This window comes from Glycine max, chromosome 15, assembly GCF_000004515.6.
Source record: "Glycine max cultivar Williams 82 chromosome 15, Glycine_max_v4.0, whole genome shotgun sequence".
Taxonomy (NCBI): domain Eukaryota; kingdom Viridiplantae; phylum Streptophyta; class Magnoliopsida; order Fabales; family Fabaceae; genus Glycine; species Glycine max.
In genome coordinates this window covers 52,494,547-52,518,304 of record NC_038251.2, presented here as the reverse complement: position 1 = coordinate 52,518,304, position 23,758 = coordinate 52,494,547, and the positions used below count along the sequence as shown (strand labels likewise).

The 23,758-nt window shown below is 29.3% G+C and overlaps 2 protein-coding genes across 2 annotated transcripts; one reads left to right on the top strand and one right to left on the bottom strand.

Moving 5' to 3' along the window:
- The first annotated feature begins 12,473 nt into the window (after positions 1-12,473).
- LOC100777666 (uncharacterized) lies at positions 12,474-16,612 on the top strand. The gene is made up of 3 exons (XM_003546811.3): positions 12,474-12,689; positions 15,823-15,930; positions 16,279-16,612. Exons 1-3 carry the CDS (start codon positions 12,627-12,629, stop codon positions 16,498-16,500), a joined length of 393 nt encoding a protein of 130 aa, XP_003546859.1. The 5' UTR covers positions 12,474-12,626; the 3' UTR covers positions 16,501-16,612.
- Positions 16,613-22,991: 6,379 nt separating this feature from the next.
- Positions 22,992-23,654, bottom strand: LOC102669476 (putative pentatricopeptide repeat-containing protein At1g03510). The gene is made up of 2 exons (XM_006598589.1): positions 23,370-23,654; positions 22,992-23,291 (listed from the first exon to the last, which is right to left on the bottom strand). The coding sequence occupies exons 1-2, from the start codon at positions 23,652-23,654 to the stop codon at positions 22,992-22,994; spliced, it is 585 nt and encodes a 194-aa protein (XP_006598652.1).
- Between the last annotated feature and the right edge of the window lie 104 nt (positions 23,655-23,758).

Here is a 23,758-nt window from a genome sequence, read left to right as displayed (position 1 = left end):
CAAATATCATTTATCCAATAGACAATAAATGGCATTAATATACAATTAATTAATAAAAAAATTTAAAAAAAAAGATAATTTTTTGTAAAGTCTTGCAGAACATTTAACCGAGGGGGAAAATAAGCTGGAATTTTTTTTACGCTAAAAGGAAAAAAGGGAAACTTATAAATAAGGAAAGTTAAAATATGAATAATAAAGTAACATTTAAATATATGATTGAATATACATATCTTCCATTCAATATGGAAATAATAAAAATTAATGACTGATATTATTTCGTTTTTTAATCACACGAACATAATCCTCTAAATCCGAATTTCAGGAATAACAATTTAAATCGGGATATTTCTACAAAATAAATTATATATAAAATAAAATATACGAACTTCATTTTATAATAGAAATTATTTAAATCAACTATAGAAAATATTTTATGACATATTTTAAATTTTCATAAAATAATTACTGCATAAAAGATTTATTACATCACTTTTTTTACAGGATTATTACATCATTTGTTAAAAATAGTTATTGATAACAAAAAGTATATTGAAATAGTTATTGGTCAGTTTTTCTAAATATAAAATTATACCTAAAGATATTCAAAATCCATGCGTCTTTTCCTTAATATTTGCCTATGCATTGAATTATTGATAGAAATAAGTCCAAGACTTAAGTGATAATTGCTTTAAAATAAATTGTTATTTTATTAAATTAAATGAAAATAAGAAATGGATGATTATGTACATTACGTAACACAAATTATTTACAACATTTATATTTAGATATTATTCAATTTAAAATGATAATAATAAAAATGAATTTAAGCATGGAATTCAAATTGAATACAAAGTGATTTGACATTTACAACCTTTTTGTAAATGACATTTACAACCTATTTATTATATTGAAATTTGAAATAAAAACAAGGAAAACTAGGCACGGCTCTCTCAGAAAAACTGTTGATGTTAAAATTATTACATTAATTAATTTTAAGGTACATTTGATTTTGAAATTTGAAATCATTTCATCATATCACACATGTTGTCCTTTCTTACCCTAAATTTATTTTACTCAGTTTAGTGCTTTTTTAAAAAGATATCATTATAATTCATTTTTAGAAATGATTTATTTTCGTAAATAATTTATGCTAATAACAGAATTTATTTATGACAATATTTGATATAAGTTATACTGAAAAAATGTAACTATTATTATAAATCTTAAGTTTAATTTTATTTGATATTTGCTATAATTTGTTCAGTATAATTTGTAAGTATAATGGTTATAAATTAATTTTCTATTAAATACATACATGTGCCGAACATATATTAGAAAACTACAATTTCTTTGCTAAAAAGAATATAAATTGTTAAAAATTATTTTTATTTTCTATCATGTAACTAATATTAATAGAAAAATTTATATATAGTTGTTATCGTTAAAAACCATGATTTCTAAACCATTATTGAAATTTATATTGCAAGTTAATAATATATGGCAAACCATGATTTTTACATTTTTTAATAAAAATATTATATATCTGGAAAATCATGGTTTTTATTAATAATAATTATTGTCCGTTATATATATATATATATATATATATATATATATATATATTTATATTTATATATAGTTTATTATATATCTGAAAAACCATAAATATAATAATTAATCGAATCGTCATGTATATATATATAACATACATGATTGATATCTAACACAAAATTATTATTATTTTTAGTTGATAATTATTAATTCAATTTTTTTAAAAAAAATAAATATTGGTATTATTCACAAATAAGCATATATACCGTGCATGTCACACAACAATTTTTTTTAATTAGAAACTCACTTTATATTTATTTATTTCACAACAATTATTTAAATTACAAAATCACGGTTTGCTAGATATATAATAAACTATATATCTATAATGGAAAATAATTATTATTAATAAAAATATTATACTTTATTATCTATGATCACAATTAAGGAAAAAAAATAGATAGGTTTTTCTGATTCATTAAGTTGTAAGGTTCAATATTTTCGATGAATCAATTGTTTTCAATTGTGAGAACGGGGTTTCCAAACCCTTATTTGCTTACTTTTGATGATTTTAATTTTAATTAGATAGGTTTTTCTGATTCACCAAGTTGTAAGTGTCAATATTTTCTCCTCCGTGATTCTGCATTTTTTCCTTTGGACCCATACTTGGTGTTGTTGAGTTTGAATATTGGTTTTTGTTGATATGGTGTTCTTGTACCAGATGATGTGAGGAAGATGAGGGCATAAATGTCCTACAATTTCATTAAAGAAACATGGGCAATGCATGTGATGTGTTTCATTTAATAGAACTAACACCCTGCAGAAGTAAGGGGTGTGATTGTAACAAAATTTGTGTAGAGGTAAACTAAGGGGAGGATACGCCTATAATAAGTGTTAAACTTAAGGGAATGAGTGTAATTTGTTCTTTAATTAATATTCATTGACTTAGGTACTTTAAATTTCTCATATCATATGATAAAAAAAAATCTCTCGAGACTTCACTAACTAACCCATAAGTATATATATATATATATATATATATATATATATTACATAGTAAATAAGTGTATTAAGTTGTTCTTAACTTTAATGATTATGTATTATTAATGTAAAAAAATTTACTCTATCAATCAATAAAAAATTATTGTTAGTATATTGTTATTTTTTTTTTTAGTTTGTACCATTAGTATCTTCCATCCAATAATTGGAAATTAATCTATTTTGTAAACATTATTGAAGTGTGCTTTCCTTCTTTCCACAAAACATTTTTCTATTCATGTGCACAAGAATTGAACTTCGGCTAACATCTTTAAGGTTAAGGAACTCAAGAATCTGTTAATTATATCAAATTTTATTGATATATAAATATATTATTCATTACAAATTGAGAAAGAATATGACATATGTGTTTGATGGAACAAGGGGTTTATAGAAACTAACATGTATTGCACAATTGACAGAACCAGCGGAGAGCACGTAGATAGCTGCGGATGGTATTAATTACTTTAGAGTTCCATTAGATTAGATTAGATTAGATTAAATTATTAATTAGGCCACCTTTTCGGTTGTGCTAGTGGAACTTAAAAAAGGGATTTGAATTTATCCTACTTTTGCTTTTGGGCTACTTTTTTCGTACAATTTTAACTCTATAGGTCAGAGTCGTTGCTTATTAAATTCAACTTGGGAGTGAAATTAAATGCCTCTTTAATAAATTCTATTAAATAAAAAATACTTTATCCATAAATTTATAAAAATGTATTGAAAGTGAAACATGTTTAATTTAAAAAAAAATATCATGAAGCATTTTTATAATGTCGAATAAGTTATTCTAAATATTCTCTTGGTCATTAACTCAAAGTATTAGTTGGATTACTAATTCAATAAGTGAGTTATTGTTAACCTGATTCAAATGGAGTATTTATATTTTTAGTTTCCTAAATTAGAGTCTATTTTTTTTAGTCCTTCCAATGAAAATTTATATGTTTTAATCTCACAAATTTAAAAAACATTCTTTTTAGTCCATCCGTCAAAAATTTACGAGACTAAATAAAATACAAGTTTTCATTAGAGCAGAAGGGTTAAAAAAATATATTTTTTTAAATTTAAGGGATTAAAAATATTTTTATTATTATTTTGGGGACTAAAAAAATAGACTCACAAATTTAAGGGATTAAAAAAAAATTAAGTCTTAATTTAATTAGTGAGTTATTAGAGTTAATTCTTTTCATGGTCAAAATACATTTGTAGCTCTTTAAAATATTTTGAAATATTAATTTTAGTCTCAATATTACATTTTTTTTAAAATATATAGACTAAAAACATATTAAATTGTTTTAGAAAATAAAACTAATATTCTGAAATATATTTTCTTTTGAAAAACCTCTATATATGTGTGCCCGCATGCAAGTGGTCTTTAAAAAAGAAACAAAGAAGGAGGCATTAGATATTAGTGAATATCATTGTCAAAGATTAGGCAGATTTATGAATCAGCATGATCCATCTGCATACTAGATAGGTTGAGTGGAAAAGAAAGAAGATCAAGATAGTGTAGTAAGCATCATTGAAATGACTTTTGGCTTTGATCTCAAGTTAGGTATAATATTTCTTATGGGCTATAAATTTTTCGTTGTCCACATGCATGTTCATTCTGGTCTTTCTTTATTTGCCTGAAACGACGACAAGTGACCAAGAAGACATTGACTCGGATATTATTATATTTTGCATTATTGAACACCTCACAGAATAATTGTCAAAACAAAACAAAATTTCTTGCAAATTAATTCAGGCAGGGATCAGAACACAAGGCATCTCCAAAGGCTCTTGTCTATATATCTATTTTATGATTGGTCACAGTAAATTGAATGATAGATCTTCCCTACATTGCAATTGTTTTTACTTCTATGCTAAGAAATGTTGTATGTGTATATACCATAAAGTAATGTAATATGCTTTTGGAAAATTGTAACTTTCCGAAAAGATGGATGGTGGTCTTTTAGAATAGAGCTTTGTATACATAAAGGGACTTTCGACTTAATTTCTGCGAAGCTATAGTCCTATTAATATTTTGATCGAAAGCACTTTAAGATAGCGAAATTAGTACTTTTCAATAACAAAACAAAATCAAAGTCGAGTTCCGAGTCGTGTTATGTTTCCGCAGGATCAGTGGTTTGTTGTAGTCTTACACAAAATAAAATACCCAGATTGCTTTTAAAAACTAGCATGTGTTTTTCTTGTTTAGGACAAGATCAACTCAAGGATAAAATAACCAAAATCTAAATTTTAGGTTTATCTACAAAAGAATTATGGGAATTGATATTAATCCCTCCAAAATTGCTTTTAATCCCTATTATAAATGTGTAAATATCAAAATGATCTTTTGCTTCTTTCTTTTCATATTGACATCTACCACACACCCTTTCCGATACACTAACATAATGACGATTGTGTTATGTTACATAATTGTAACACAACAAATGGTGATTTTGTGTAACAATTTATGTAATAGAATCATATTTTTGCTGTTCTTTTTTTTCAAAAAAAAAAAATACAAAAAAAGTTTGATTTCCTTATACACTGAGCAATACAATCATATTTATACTGTACTTTCTTAAATTAACCCCCACTTGTACAATAAAATTGTGGTTCATTCCCTTGTGTACTTTTTTCACACACTTGGCTACACAACAAAAACACATTTATGCTAAACTAGTGGGGTGTGAAAAAAAGAATACAACGAAATCACGATTTGGTTGTGCATTGTGAGGAAGGGTATTTTTGAAATTTAAGAATGTTGGTAGAGATAAAAACAATGTGGCTGAGGTCAATAGCAAACTCCAAAAATTATTTGTTATTAGTTTTTATAAAGCAAAAAGGCCTTTGACAAAAAAAATACCTACTATAAAACTATCTCATTTTAAAATAAAATATTTCTATTAACATTTTATCATAGCACCAATTTGCCATAAAAATTTTACAGTATTTAGAAAAGAAATTAGCGCAATTTTTTAATTACTAAAGAGACATAGGTTTATGCAAAATAAGGTGATTAAGAAAAAAATATTACGATGATAATTGTTAGAAGAACAAGCTCAATAAGAGAGTGTGGATTGGGTTAGACATTCGGCAATCATAATAAGAGATATAGGAAGTCGCTATTCTTACCCCTCAATTTCTATTCACAACCAAACGTGGTTGATATATTTTTATATTTAAAAAATGCTCTTTTCACAAAAATATGATTTCGATTTGCAATTTCTACACGGGAATCATATTTTTGAATTTGTTTAAGTATTTTTTTTCAATCCCAAAATACACTAAGAAAATATAATTTTATTGTATATTACATAATGAAATTATATTTATGTTATGTAATACACAACATAATTATATTTTTGTTGTGTGAATAATTTTAAATATAATTTTTAAAAATATACATTTTAAAGGTAAATAAAAAAAATTATGATACAACTTACTTTTTTTTTAAATTGAAATAATTACTATTGAAGTTCTCATTTATAGTGGTAATTAAATTAATTATTATATAAATTATCTTTTTTAATAATAATCTAATTGATTATGATATAAATTTGTATCATAATTAATTTGATTGTAATTAAAAAATATAATTTGTGTAGTCACTAATTTAAATTTCAATTAAAAAATTAATTTAAATGATAAATAATTCTATTACTATTAAAAAAGGTAACATGTATCATTATTAAGACAATTTATATCATAATTAAATCAATAATAAAAAAATTAACTTACATCATAATTCAATAATTAGAATAAAAATATAAAAAATACATAACATAATCATAATTTCATTATGTATTTGGGTTTATATACACAACAAAATTGTACTTCCATTGTGTATCTAAACCTTGATACATGCATACAACATAAGATACTACATATTTAATTATAAGTAAAAAAATGCAAAGAAAAGTCAACTGCCTCTACAACAAGTGGTCCTCTGTGCGATTGTCAATGTTTATTGCAAGATATCATGTTTGTCTATGCTCTTGGGTACCACCCTCAAATACAACAAAATTACATTTCTATTGTATATCTAAACACTAATACATGCATAAAACATAAGATACTATATATGTAAATATAAATAAAAAAATGTAAAGAAAAGTTAACTTCCCCTATGACTAGTGGTCCTGTTCCTTTGTCCCTATGAGTTGCATCCAACTATTATGCCATCCTATGTGATTGTCAATGTCTATTGCAAGATATCATGTTCGTTTGTGTCCTTAGGTACCACCCTCAAATGTCTATAACAATCTACCACTGGATCTACGTAAAAGCGAAAAAACCATTACTTATATTTTGTTGTAAAACTTAAGGAAATAAAATTGACAAAAAGACATACTATTACCTCCATGAATAATCTCCATTAGTTACGTAATCCTCTTGTTGGGCCTAGGGTTGTGGTTGTTTACTAGCTAGACTTAACAAACATAATAATTAACGAATAAAAATGAGATTTTGATTACGATAAAGGAAGCAAAGCAATGAAACAAGCTTTGAAACTATTTTTGGATTTTTATAATGTGAAGAAATATGAAAAAGTTCAGGCTTTGCAAACGAGATGGAATTGTTGCAGTTAGATTTCACAAAACATCACTTTCTTTCAAAACATATTTAAAATCATATTTTGTACTTCAATTAATATAGACATTGTTCATGAAAAGTCACCCAAACCCTAATCCTTTAGGAGAAGAGATCCTAAGTTTCATTGTTAAGCTTCAATCTCTTGATAACTTAACAAGGTAACTTGCTTTAAGCTTAAGATCATAAGATGACCAACAAATCAAGATTCATTCCTAGTGTTGTTAAGTCATAAGACAAATCAATTCCCTCATTTCTTTTTAATTTAATGCAAATAAATACTAAGTTTAAAAAAGGTTGTGTCTGAAATGTACGTTTGATGCACTGAATCTACGTTTGATGTATCAAACAATTGCATACTGATGTTGAGATCTATAGCATTTAAGACCAAGTTAATGCTCGATGTGTTTGGATCCTCTATGTAGGGAGTGTCTAAATATTCTTCATGAGATTTGTTGAAGAGAAAGAGGAAGAAAAAGTCAAATAATAAGCTACCAACTACATAAAAAAGACACACCCAAAGCAAAAGATAATGTATTTCTCTGAACAAAAGTTGATTTGATCTCCGAAGTCAAATTTCGAGTTCTACTCAAGGAAAATATGCAGAGTGTTTTATGATTGGTTGGTGACAAGAATTTAATGTTGCATTAAATGCTTCAATGGATACTCTAATATGGGATGATCGACAGATGCATAGATAAGACTGTTTGAGACAACGATTACCTCATTAGTACGTTTATAAATACCAAAAAATTTGAAGTGCTCAAGTTACAAATTTTGAACGTAAGTATCCAATAAGCATTCAAACTCTCTAAATATCTCAAGTTGTAAATAGCTCCCAAAAAACTTTGTCAATCCTGAGAGAAAAACATTATGAGTTGAATGTGCGTATCCATTTGTAAGACTATTAACTTAGTTTGTGTACACAAAACCTTAAACAAATATGTTGATGTAGAGCCAAAAGTGGATTGGTAGAAAACAAAACTTGGATTTTCAGCTTAGAGAGGCTAGTGTAATCACTACTTGGGAAAAGCTAGAAATAGCTTGTAAAACTAAACTTGTATCTTTGTGAAAGATAGTGAAAAATTGGTGGATTGTCAAGGATTGAACGTAGTCTCAATAGTAGAGACAAACCAATAGAAATATTGTGTTATATGCATCTTTCTTTATATGTTTTAACTGACCTAGAGTTGTGATTCAATTTTGTGAACATGTTTTTAAAATTTCTTTCTAAGCTTTTGGTCAAGTTCCTCTTTGTTAATTTTTCTTTAAGTATCATATCCAACGATTGAGTTCTTTCAGCACACATTTTTAGCAAAGTCCAAAAATAGATAACTTGATATATCATGGAAGCTCTTATTGCTTTGCATCAACCAAAAGAGTTTCTTCCTCAATTCCATCACAAAAAGATATAAACTAGTAAGAAAACCTAATTAAACCATCAGAACGTATTAGTCCTATATAATTACAAGATTCTATGAAATTTGAGCAAGCAAAAACTCTAAGTTATAGAAAAGATTAAACAATTGTAAAATTATACACCAAAATACGTATGCAAAATTGCCAATTATCACATTTTAATATGTTATGTTGTATATTTTGTATATTTCAAAAGGTTACTATTCATTATTTTAACTTTGAATATTTTCCAATATAATGACTTTATTGTAATTCCTTATTACAATTTTAATTAGCCATAATTTTTGTTTTAAATTGATTTTAATACTTCATTTTAACATAATAATTACTCATTATTTGTAGTTAATTATCTTTATTACACATTATTATTATTATGTGCCTTTTTCTAACTATAAAAAGGATGCTCTCCTTCCTCCAATGGGAGTATATTTCATCCAATTTCTCCTTATTTGTTTTTGGGTTATCTACTCTTTGTGTTACTACTTGTCAGTTCTGATGCCCCTATTATTTGAGATTAGCTCGTTAAATCTTAGGGGGCTTACGCATTATGCGGATAAGTCCTTAAGGATAGTGTTTTTAACACACATTTCAGGCTTAGTTTGTTTGTAATCATATTTATTTTTAGATTATGTTCATGAATGATTGGTTCACTGGTTGTGAATAGTTCGTGGGATCGAGGATTCGAACACCTAGGATAACAACCTTAAGGACTTATAAGTTGTTCATGATGATGTACAGTGAGACGTTTCGTTTATTTGCATCATGTGTGAGCTTAACAACACTTGGATCCTATACCACATAGTGAGGAGAAGAGATATAATGGTTGATTGAGCCCCAATGCTAGAAATTAAATGAGACTAATTTTTAAAGTTTTGACCTTAGTATTTGTCACATTGAGGTACACAATTATATGACATTTTTTTTTATTTGTTTATGTGTGAAATCTAAATCTACCAAGAAAAAATGTGGTGGAAAGGTAAGAAAAATAGCAAATTGCAAGCCATAATTTGCAAGATGAAATTAGCAATTTTTTTTAGAACCTCTCCTGAAATCATTATGAATGGTATTTTTTTTAAACACATGGGAGAAATATTGGATACTTATAATTTTTTAGAAGTTTTTTTATGTGTTGAGTTAAAAAGTCTTTAGGGAGAAGTGAAATTAACATTACAGTGAGAGTATCCATTCTCATGAATAAGATGTGACTCATTCTTGAACCAATATGTGTTTGATGTTTTTTTCCTTATATATATGCATCAAGTTATGAGATACTGTGTATATTTGTTCTAAGTTGGAAATATTGGTTCCAAGTTTTCCTCAATTGGTGTCATCAAGTATATGTTTAGATGATTAAAATAATTTTTCATTTGTGTGAAGCAATATATTATTTTATAAGATATTGTACATTTTTATTCTAAGATTTGAGTATTCAAACGTGACACATATTGTACTTTTTCATGCTAAAAAGTTTCATGATTAAACTTGAAGATTATTTTGGTATGAATGATGTTGATTGCATTAACATGACAATAGTTTTTTTTATTATTTAATTTCCATTGTTACATGAATTATGAGTTTCTCTAAATTGATTGGAGTGCATTAATTTATATTCAATTGGTATAAAAGTTTTTTTTCTTCTTTTAATTGCTATTAATTGTGCTGCTAGCTATTTTGGGATGATTAACTACTTAAAATGTTGTAATTAAATTGTTACATTAGTTGTTATTATTATTTATTGATATTTAAGTATTCAGTGTAAAATTGATAGTGGTTATAACTCTTATTATATTACACAAACGAAGAAGTTTTGAACACTATGAGTGAAATTTGTGTGTATTCTATTTATTTAAATGTGTTTCGATTATTTGGGATCCATCAATGTGGGGATTTAGAAGTGACATTTTATTGACTTTATACACTAATGATAAAATGATTGGATTGTGAAAAGAATATATACATGGGCTATTTAAGATATGAGTTCTCTCAATTTTGTTCTTGAATGAAATTATATTTTGTGACATGAAATATTTGAGAGTATGTGAATTGTTAGCAACTTTCGAGTATTTGGTTTTAGTATTATGTGTGACGTTCTCCTAAATACAAAATTTACATGACATTAGACGCTTGAGATGTGCAAAAAATTATGGTATTAAACATAGTAGATTTTCCGTTGTATTAGAAAATATAGTGATGTTAATCGGATCTTAATTAGTCTAAAATCAAATAAACAATGACTTATACTTTTTAATATATCTTATTATAATTTATCACCCCATATTTTTTAAAATTTTATTTTTATTTTTATTTTGATACTTTAGTGACAAAAATAAGATATTATTATTGATGTAATAGTTTATTTATCATTGCATGCCACTAAAAAAAATAATGATGCAATTATACTTCGATAATTAATTATTTGCAACAATATTTTTAATTCAATACTAAAATAGTTTTATAATACTAAAATAAAAAAAGTCATCTTAGTGAATGAAATAAGTTATCAATATTAATATAATAATACCAAATTCACTTGAACAAATCAAATTTGTATGAACTACAATAATGTCCTTTTTAGTGAAGAACACCATGACAATGTCGCTTTTTCTATATTATTATAGGCCTTACTCTAATACTATTGTTTAGTAGCATTCCTTCATTATGATGAACTCAAGGAATTCATGCTTTCCTAATAATTTTTTTTTTGCAATGGTAGGTTTAGGTTAAATTAGTTTTTTATCCTCTAACTTCTTTTTAGATTTAATTTAGTCTTCTAGTCTATTTAGGATTCAATTTGGTCCTCTAACTTTAAGAAATGATTCAATTTGGTCCTTCCATCTAAATTGGGTCAATCATGTTAAGAAATCACACTTTATGGTGGTTTAAAATTACTAATAAATGATTTTAAATTGTCACAAAATGCACATTTCTTAACATCGTCAGTTTAATTTAGATAAAAGGTCAAAATTGAACCAGTTTTAAAAATTAGAGAACCAAAATGAACTCGAAAAAAATTAAAGGACCAAATCAAACTTAAATAATAAATTATAGGACTAAAAAGGTACTTTAACTATATGTTTATTTTCTATTTTTGTGTTTGATGATAATGGTGGCGGCGATGGAATGTGGTTTTGTTTTATTGTTGTTGTTGGAAGTAGTTGCAACTTTCTTCCACTTCTTGAAGATTTGAAGCCTAACCACTTCTCTTATCTTGTTATGCTTCTTTGAATCAATTGTGAAGAAGAGAAAGTTTGATCTGAGAAATTTTTAATAATTTAAAATTAAGTTAATAACTATCCAAAGTATAGTTCAATTGACAACATACACTGAGTTTGTAGGGGAGGATTTGAGTTCAATCCTTGCAAAATACACTTTTAGGGAGGGGCGGAAAATTTTAAGTTAATAATTCCAATAATCACAATTATTAGTTAATAAACACGACATAAATATGCCATATAGGCAATTACTCCATTTGATAGAGGAACAAAAATCCTTAATTTTTAGAATTAAAGGGACCAAATGTCTCAATTAAATTTTAGGAGAATCAAAATTATGAATTAATCAAACTAGGGGAATTAATATTACATTTTTTTCTAATTTATATATAATTTGTTTACAAATATTGCAAGTTAATTAGTGTCATAATGGTTTTTTACTCGTTGTTAATGCATTGGGATTGATCAAAATTATAGATTTTATAAAAAGAAGAGATTAAATGTTTATATTTTAAAATAGAAAATTAAAATTATGAATTTTAAAAAATAGAACATCAAAAGTGAATTTAAAACTTTTTAAAAATATTATCATGTCTTAATTGAAGTCCAAACAAATTATTCAATTTAAATTTTTGGTTGAATTAAGATATAGATAAACTAGAATCCACAGTAAAAAATGAAGTTAGATTTGGACACTTTTCGTGTATACGGAATTGGGACACTGTCCTGTTCTGTGTTAAGGAGCTAAATATCAGAAGAGATCACAGAAAGCGTCAGCAACAAAACTAAAGAAAGCGGTTTCACAGACCGAGAAATCCCAATCCTATGGCAGAGGAAGGGAAACCCGATGAACAGCTCTTTCAGCTTCTCTCCAATCTTCTCCACCAGGTTCATTTTCCCCCCTCTATGTCTTTTCATCTTATTATTATTATCTGCTCAATATGTTGTTCCATTCTCGAATTAACATTCAAGTTTTTCCCTTTTTATGGAATTTCATCATCTGGGTATTTCACTTTTCACCATCTTATTATTATCAGATCTCTGAATTGCGTTTCTGTTGCGATTTTATGCTTGAATTCTGTTTGATTTTACTCGCTGGATCGTAATTTAACTTGGGTTTTGGGCAGTTATCTAGCATAGGCACATACTTTGCTCTGTGTGTGGTTTTACGAGTTTTCCATCGTACATTTGAGGTTTGTGATTAATCCTTGTCCGGAGTACTGATGTTTCCCCTCTGTATGTAATTGTTGTTGTGGTGAATGTAATTGCATCAGATCTTTTATGGACTTTGCCACAAGGATAAGAAGAATATCTGATTTGAGAGCGAGTATTGAGAGATAGAGAGATACAGATAGAATCGAAGTATCACCGTATTGATGTGTCTTAAAATGAGCATAGTTGGTTTACATTTGTCTGAAGTCTACATTTTTGTAGTTGTTTGTGGGGTCAGAGCTGTAAGCAAGGTCCCTTGTGCCAGGTGTGATTTGCATTTGATATCCCATACTTTGAATCGTAGTTATGGCGGTTTGTAACTTATGCCAGTCTTATATTTTATGTTCGTCTTAACATTTTACTGTCTTCAATGATGAATTGTTGTTTTGATGTTACCCTGGGGTAATCCCCTGAACAGAGATCAGAAGTATGTTTTCCTCTATATGCTTAATACGACTCCTACTGACTCATGAGAATTTGTTGTTTCTCTTGTGGAAAGTAATGGGTTACTGCAACAATGCGGTAGGCTAATCCTCTTTATCTGTTGTTGTTTGTGTAATTCTGTTAGAACTGGTATCATAACAGTGTGAAAGAACTGTTTCTTGTTGAATGAAACTAGGGAGAAGCCCCCAAGGAAAAAAAATACACTACTCCAGATATTTGGAGAGGTTTGGATCCACTCCTTACACTGTTTTCTCAATCACCAAAAGTCTCCTAAACTGTTTACAGCTTAACATAATCCCACCCTTAATGGGCCTAACCGCCTAACTGTTTGCAGACTCATTCCCATTCTTTCTAAAGGGTTTCTATCAAATTCCATGAAGATGGGGGGACACAACACAATCGTCCTAGAGCCAAAACTAACCATGCTTTTATAATTTTATATGCTTCTTTGACCTTATGGTTAAAATTTGTGAATGAGCGAGGTAAAAGCAATTTCCCAGTTATTCTGGATGCCATGATCTGAATTTGTATGGTAAATGAAACTGTAAGATGAATAGTTGGACAATCAATGCTAATTGTCTCTTTGTGACATGTAAGATATCAACATATCAAAACTTTTAAGAGTTTCATAAAAATAAAAGAAAATTCAAACAAAAACTTGACATGTATTGATATCAGTTAAAAGATAACTAGCATGAAGTTATCTTAGATTTTGGGGTTAGGGCCTAACTGAACCGCACAAAAACCAGCTTTTACAGTGAGGATAGTCCAAGCTTTATAAGCACTACTTAGGCCTTATCTCTAATCGATATGGGATCTCAACCCCTTAAGAGTTGATGTCCCAACAGCTGCACACTACTATGCTTCACTCAGCCTTTCTGATTAGCCCCTTTATAGGTAGCCCTTTTCAAGACATTGGCAACCAACTCTGATAGGCTGCATTAAGGTGAGCTAGGGGTGACCACCAATAAGGCGACAAGTTGTAGTTATCAATTTCTAATGCATACTGTCTATACCCTTTTGAGAATGGTTTCTTCATTCATCTTTCTTCTAGCTGCATGCACTTCTGTCATCTTCACTTTCAATATATTTGTGACGGCTTCATGACTCAAGCATCCAAGAATTTGACTGTGCAATGATGCACCATGTAGTGCACCCTAAAGGTCTAATATATTTGTCTGGACCTTATAATATGCAATATCACTGTGCATGTATTAACAGATAGTCACATTGAAGCTGCTGTTATCCATGTTTCAATTGTGAATGATGTATGGATAATAATGAGGCAGAGGAAATAAAAGGGTATCCATATCTGCTTTTAACAGTGTGTTTGTACCAAGTTATTGACCGATATGAGCATTATTGTTTTCAAAATTTGGAGATAAATGAGCATTAGTGAGGATATTGTATGATAACTAAAATCTTTTGCCATTAGATGGGGTTGGACACATAGATCGAACAAATCATTATGTAGTGTCAAAAATAAAATCTTTACAGAGGCCAGTTAGAATTAATTCTTTTAATGGTTTCACTTAAAAGTCTTTATCTACTTCTATCCCTAATAGGTGGATTATCTTCCATCTTATCAACACTTCTTACTAGCACTTATATTGCTCTTTTTCTCAACTGCCCAAAACTGAGGAGACTGTGCCCAAAAATAAAAGGGCAACCAAGTTCACAAGGCTCCCAAGTCCCAACTATTGGGGCCTAGGGATGGTAAATGCACATAGCCTTACCCTTACAAGTGGAAAATCTGTTTCTAGGATTGCTACCCATGACCCTCCAGTGAGGATACTATACCCAAAAGAAAATAGTAAAAATCTATAGCTTTTTTTGTTGAAACTATGGAGTTGTGGATTTCTCCTTCACATAGCTAGGAGCCTCCGAGCAATGGGGTACGGTAGTTTTTTTTATGAACTTGTGGATTTCTCCGTCGAGATTCTGTACTGTGAATTGCACATAATCATTTACATTTTATGAAGTGATTCTGTACTGTGAATTGCACATAATCATTTACATTTTATGATCTTCATTTCATTTAACTATGATTTTAATCCTCTGCTTCCTATAATTAGATTTAACTTGTTTCCACTGTTGTTGTAAACATTAGAAGATTAGAGTACTTTTTCCACCTTGATGAGTTTTATTTGTTATATTCATAATTTTAATATCTTTGACCATTGCTGCTACAGATTGCAAGCTTTTTAATCACTTATGTATTAAGCATTCTAATGCATAAAATATTGAATATTACCTATGCATGCAGCTTCTCTGGATTCCATCCATAGCTCAGCTTCCCCTGCTTATTGCTTAGTGATCATTGCTATATAATGTACTCATGCATATTTGATGGTAAACTGTGTAGGTGGAATCACTGACGAATCAAGAAGAAGTTGAGCTGCGTTCTAAAATTGAAACTCTTGGATTAGAGGTTACAAAAGTTCCTTCAAAGTCAACGCAGCACCTTAACGAGGTGTTTTTCACTTGATGCAGAGTTCTCTTATCCCTGTTGAAATGTGCTAGAACATATGAAAAGATTTTTTCATCTTATATTATCCTGTGAATTAGTTTTTCGATTTCCTCGTTATCTCTTGGGATTAGTTATTATATTTTCTCAACATTTTTATTTCCTCATTGAGGATTAGCTATCATATTTTCTTTTCTTATCATGATTTTTTTTCTTAATTAATTAGGATCATTATTAGTATAGATAAGGGTTAGTGCTTAAGTTCTATGAACATATCAAACACATAATTTCAACAAAATGAAATACCATTCTCTCATTTTGTGTTCTTATTTTTTTAATACATTATCTACACAGTTGGAAATAGCTGAGGAGTTGGATAAATTATCAGCAAGATTGGATAATCTTGATGAGATGATATCATCATCAATGGCTTCAGATCCACAGGTGCAGTCACTCTTGAGTGATACAGCCGATGTGTGGATGCCAGTTATCACTGCTACTTCTGAGGAAAGGCGCAACTTCACAGCGGCTACTGGAGACAGCACCCTCCAAACTGATGTGGAAAAGTCTAAATAGTTTCCTATTTTCTTGTCTTTGAATATGGACATGTTTCTATTGCTTTACAGTATACTAATTCATTTATTTGTAATAGACTGAGCTACATAATAGTAAATAAAGTGTTTCATTATATTGTTCTTTTTATTGACATGTCAATCAAATATAAAATTTGGAAAAAGGTAAAAAAGAAAAACCAGTTTTTAATATCCCTACTATTGAATTGACTCCAAAATTCGCCCTTCTGGTTTTGTATTTTAGACATGGAATAGTGGTACTTCATTGAGTTACTTAGCTGTATGTGCACAGTTTTCTTTTATCTGGTAGCTACAATTACACATTTTACTTCAGTATTGTTGAAGACAACATAATTCAGTTTTATTGAAGTCAACATTCCAATGTGCATCATAATGTCCTTTTATCGTATAAAATAAAATGCACCTATAGTAATTTTGCTTTATATGGATGAATATTAAAAAAACAAAAAGGCATTCCAATGTGATTTGCGGTGAACATTCTTTGTCCTTGATGGTTGAATGTTTACATATCTCAGAATTGACACACTACATGACAAAATAAAAGGGAAAAACAAGAGAAAGTCAACCATGCAAGATTAACCATTACAATTTACAAGAAGCAATGGAAGATCAGACAAGTGATTCAAGAAGTACAACCCTTCTATATTATTTAGTAAAATATGATGAACAATTTAGATTGTAAGACACCAATATACTCTACCTAATGGCGAATGCTAATTACACGAAGTAGATGGCCATGGTAGGTTTGACAGAAATTCCAAAACTAATGGGAAGTGGGGATCATTACAAGAACCAGAAGGGGTGACTGAGTTATTTGAAGAAACTTTAATATATAATAAATTAAACTTAAATGGTATCAAAACATTGCTTCTCCTTTTTTTTTTTTCTATCTTCGTTTATTAATGGGAATTCTTTCGTGTATTAACATTATGGTGGTCTCTAAAAATATCGATATGGTAATCCTATAAAATATAATTTAAAAATACAAAAATACCAAATAAAATTAATTAAAAAATACAGAAAAATATATTTTTAGTAATTTAACAGGCCATCAAATAATTTTATTTGTAAGAGAACATTCTTTTACTATTAATATTCTTCATGTTAATATGTAATTTTAAAAACAATTAAATAAAAATTGTGTATGAAAAATCGTATTAAAATATTTATTTTCGAAAGAAATAGCAAGAAAAAATGAACAAAAATAAAAATATTATGAAAAGGTAAGAATATATGAATTGATAGAGTATAATATTTAATTAAATACTGATATATATTTATAGATTGTAAAATCTATAATAAATACTTATTTTTAATGTGTTCTTTTTCTTAATATACAACAAGGAAATAAAACTTTACATAAATATATTGTAATTGTAAGTGACTATATTTTATGTCAAAAAAGAAAGAAAGTAAAAACTATACAACAAAGCTTATCTTAAATATGTAAATCACAATAGTTAAGGGTATTTTATGCAAATATTAAAAAAATCAAAAGAAAAAACATTCAGATTTGGAGATAATACTTACATATAAAAAAATTGCACGGAAACACATTAGTATTTAAGTAATAAAAATAAGTATAAATAAAAGAATAACCAAAATTAGAAATATACCATAAAATGAATATTTTACATCAAAGCCTATTAACATCATCTAAAGAAAAGTTTGCTAATATTTAAATTTTAGAGTGAAAATATCATAAAAATATTAAACATTTGACATAAAATATATTATATCTAAATTATTGAAATAAAAATTAAAATTTAGTTAAATGTTTTTAATATAAATTTTCAAATTGTTTTTAGTATAGATTAAAGGATCCACATAAAGTGCAACAATTAAAATATCAACTAGACCTTGTTATTTGTCATACAAAGTTTAAAAGGAAAGAAAATCAATCAAGAGAATTAGCCAATCAAGTAAATCATCAATTATTTGTAATTAGAATAGAGAAATGATAGTATCTTGATACTATCACAACTTTATTCCTAAAATAGCTTGATTTGTTCTAAGAAACAAGACTAGTGCTGTGCTAATTTTGCTAATTTTATATAACTGTAGTTCTTAGAGAGTTTCACACACAGCAAAAATATAAAGATCGTTATCCATTTGTTTATGTTATCAAGAGCAAGATCCTGGTGCTTCTAGCTAGACAGCTTTCGCCACAAATAAGGATCCAAAACACTACCACACCAACCAAACATGGTTGACACAGAAGAAAACATCACTGCTTGTTCATGGCAACAAGAACTATAATAGACTGTACTCATCAAATACAAGATGCCACCAAATCATGTGTATTTGAATTTAAGTCTGAAATTAAAAGTCACCTTTTAAAGAAGATATATAAGAATATTTGTACAAATTTACGTATATAAATAAAATTCATTTCATTTTTTTCTTCTTATTTTCTTTTTCTAGAAACGCTTAACATACCCATAATATAATTTTCTTTTTTAGAAATCCAAAACTCAAATTAAAAATCATGAAGTTATATGAGAATATTTTTGCAAAATTGTATATGCATAAACTAATTTTAGTTTATGACGAAATTCATTTCATTTTTTTCTTATTTTCTTTTAATTCATTGCTGAATATATATATATATATATATATATATATATATATATATATATATATATATATATATATATATATATATATAAACAATGCTTCGTGTTAGTTTAACCAATAGTAACCTATATATGATGCCTGCAAAGTTGTGCAGAGGAATGTATCTCAAATGGCAAGTGAAAACTACATAGCAATTTAGAAATATTTGTATTGTAGGGAATATTTTTATCAAATATCAATACCTTAACCCGTGAATCTTCAGTAAAAATTTCACATTTCTCTCTTCCTTATATTAACCTTCGTTTTCAGTTGCTCTATCTTCTCATTTTCACTATCTTTGAATGCACATTTCATAAGAACTTTTTGAAACTTTCCATTAGCCTTTGCCGCACTTTTTTGCTTTAGCATTCACTGATATGCAGGACCTTGAATTCCATCTCTCTTAGTCAAGATTAGCTCCAGTTTTCATTTTTTGTCATCTTACCCATCTTTTAATCCAAGACAAAATGTCTTCTCAAGAGCCTTTTCAGTCCCTTCCAATTACAAAATTTGACTTCCCATTGACCAAAGACGACCTAGAGGAGGCAGAATTGTTGGTGAAATGCATGTTAATTGCTGTAAAGATTAGTTGGAAGGGATACAAAATGCTCTTGAAAAGACATTTTGCTACATTTAAAGATAGTAAAGATGAGCAGGGTTGTGCCTACAAATGAATTACATGCGTAAACTTTTAAGAATCGTGATAATAAATAAAAAGTTTTCATAATTATAATGATTTAATAAATTAAATATCATATAATATAAAATTATCATAATCAATTTAAAATTTAGTTATTGAATTGATTTATTTAATTAGATGATATTTTTATGGGATATTACTTTCAATAAAAAAATTAAAATCCGATCAATTGTATTATATGTGATTTATTATTATAAATAATAATAAAATCTAATTAATTACATTTGACACGAAAATGTATAATCATGATTTATTACCATAAATTATATCGTAGAATTTATGGTAATAAATCACGATTATATTGGTAAATATTGTGATTCTTACACAATTTGGATCAAATTGAATTCTTTGTAATGTGTGAAAGTTCACAGTTATTTTAGATACTGAATTTAGCATCTCTAACTCTGAATTCATCCAACAAACCAGAAATCACGCACAAAAGCAATTAACTTGGCCTCTTGTTTTTGGAGACTACTTTGAAGATCATCTAGTAATGAATCATCTTCCAGTGCAATTCCTTTAAAAAGCTAAAGCACGAAAATTAAATTAAACTAACCAAGAAAGCTCACGTAGAATCAATTTATAAAAAGTGCAAGAGACACCCTTACATCCTCCAAGGTTGATGACTTGGCTACTTCAAATTCAACTCTTCAAAAGTTAACTGATTATTTCCTTTAAGCTCCTCAACTAAATATGTTAATCTGATAGCATAAATTACAAACGTGATTGCGTCCTATGGAAACCCATCTCTGCCTCTGTTGATACAAAAGAGTACGTAAATATCTTTTTCCATTTCTCACATGATCATTTAGTATACGAGTGTGTTTGGATATCACACAGGAATCAATTCTACCCTTATAAAATCATGGTGATACATTCATACCATGAAAAAGTATAAACAGCTATTTGTTGCTTTATCTTCACCATCAAAAATTAATTGATTGTTTTTCACTAAAAAGCTGATCCAAACACACTAGCATGACTTTTAACATGCCTGGAATTTCAACTTAAAGCCTTCTTGAAACAGCTAAAGCGTATGATCATATATATATATATATATATATATATATATATATATATATATATATATATATATTAAACAATGATTTTAAGATGTATTCAATTTATTCCATTTTTTTAATTTAGTTCCTAATGTATCATTTATACAAATTAGACTGTTCTATGTCTTATTGGGGTCTCGAAAGCTTTTTCCTAGGAAGCTTTACGGTTTAATTTCTGAATGTATTAGGGGTGATTTAAGCTGAAACAGCATGCTTCCTATTCTATGTCTTATTGAGGTTTGTAGCATTTTATTTTCACAATTTGGTTTTTCGGTGGGGATGCTGTTTAATATCAGCTCCATTTCATGTACTTTTCAGTTGGGATGATCACTGCTTGTGGACAATCCAATTAGTTTAAGTTAATGAATTGCTTTGCCTTTTCCAAAAAAACAAACTAGACTGTTCAATGCCTTGCCAGCTTTGAAGTTTTATGCGGCAAAGCAGCAACATGTGGTCTTTGTCACGTTCCTTGCATCAAAAGTCTTAGTTGCAGGCAGAGATTCTTGCCCTAATCACGTTAGGCCTCTCTGTTGCCTGACAGTTTGTTAACGACAGCCATTGGAAAGAATCTTAAATTTTCAAAGATGGTTACAATCATCGTAAAGTGATTTTTGCAGGTTTAGGTTCAATCCTTTTAATTTTCTGTAATGGACCTCAAGGGCTTTTTATTTTAGGGAACATAAAAGGTTTCTCTTTAATTGCTTTTGAAGACATGTCCTGTACGATAATTAAAGATCTCCATGTATAGTTTATTTAAATAAAACAACATACAACATAAAATTTCTTGCGCTACGCATCGACTATTCAACAACAGATCACAAAAATTGAGTTGCAACTCAACTATTTATCTTGTCCTGTTTTGTCTGTCCTATGCTTTAATGTGACTATCATGATTTGTCTGTCAGCAATCTTTAAATATATCTCATAAACATCCTAATAGGACTAAAGGGAAGGGGGGTTACTTAGGATAGTTAGATTATTAGTGAGTTAGCTTAGTTAGAGTGAGTTAGTGACATAAATAATAAATAGGATTGAAGCTGAGGGAATTCATTAAGATCTATTATGATTTATTATGATTTGGAAATTGAGCATTAGCTCTTTGTGAAGAGGAAATCCTTGGAGAAGAATCCTCTCTCGGTTCTCTTCTTTTGCAATGTATCAAGAAATAACACATTCCATACATGGTGCTAGGTTTGACAAACTATGTTCCTCTCATCAGACCATGGTATATGCTACTGTAAAATAGTTAAGTCCAAATTCCATCATAATTAAACAAATTACAAGAGAACATTATGTGGGAGTGTGGGGCTTTATGCAGGAAATGTGAAGCCCCTAGTAAAGGCCAGTGTGTCTATACCTATCTTAAAATGACAAAGTCTTGTAAGGAGCGAAAACTAGAGAACTCAAATCCATATCAGCACCTAGACAAGAAATGCTAGTGTTACCTGAAAGTCATGAGTCCAACTTCACCCTTTCTCCAACAGCAAGCACCATTTGAGAATCAACTACATTAGGAAACAATCAACTATAGCCTTCCCCACTTTTCTGTTTCCCTTCTAATTTCTGCCGCTTCCTCCCAATAAAAGACCTTGATATGAGATGAAATAACATTAGGCCAAATGTCATGACTCTGACATTCCATGAGGCTACTTCCCGTGGCAGTTGTTGTTTCCTTAACTCCCCATTCTTTCATTTCCCCCTCTAATTTCGAAGTCCCTTCAAATTCCACCTTGGCATTTTGTCACTGCATTCATCCCTTTTTCACATTGCATCATTTGATATGAAACAACATTAGGTCAAATGCCATGACTCTGAAACTACATGATGCCACTGTCGGATGTTTTGTTTCTTTCACTCCTCATTTGTTCAGTAACTGATTTCCCTTCTAATTACACACCCCATTCCAATTTCCCCTTGGCATTTCATCACCACATTCATCCCCTTCCAAATCACATCATTTCTCAAAATAACAAACATGATCACGTCTCCGAATACACAACCCAACTACTCCCTGCGGCTGCCCTCACTCCCCTCTCCTTCATCTTCCTCCACCCTCTCCGCCTCCTCCATCCTCCCTACATTAGCATACATCTTCCTCTATAGCACATAATTAGCTGCATTCCCTGACTCCACCTCCACCAATGCCCTTGATGCAACCTTTGCCAGCCTCAGCTCCTCGAAATTCTTGCACGCCCCAAGCAGCCCCTCCCACGCCTTTTCCGTCACCTTCACCGACATCCCCTTGATCACCTCATAAGCCTCCTGCAACCTCCCAGCCCTCCCCAAAACATTCACCAAGCACGAATAATGATCACTCCCAGCCTCCACACCATACTCCCCACTCATCCTTGCAAAATACCACACCGCCTCATCCACCAACCCAACATGATTGCAAGCCTTCAACACCCCGAGAAATGTAACCCCGTTCTACCGAACTTCGACAGTCTCCATCCATCGAAAACTCTCTAGCCCCACCTCCGCCTCACCGTGGAAGGTGCACGTAGGGATCAAATTGCTCCACATAACCACATCTTTATCCTCATCCCTCATTTTCTCAAACACCAAACTTGCACAACGAAGAGAACCACATCTCTCAAACACTTCAATCAAAGCACTGCTCAACTGGTGATGCAGGTGGATGGAGTTCCTCACGGCGCAACCATGGATCTCTTTGATTAAATTAAAAGCGACAAGGTTAACACAAGCAAGGAGCAAGGACAAAAGTGTAATTAAGCACAATTTTAGGTTAAGGGGTAACATTTTGCGATAGAAGGAAATGGAATCAAAGGGATTGGTGGTGGCAAGGGCGGAGATGATGGGGTTGAAGGTGGAATTAGTAGGGTTAGTGTCAAGTGGGTGGAAGA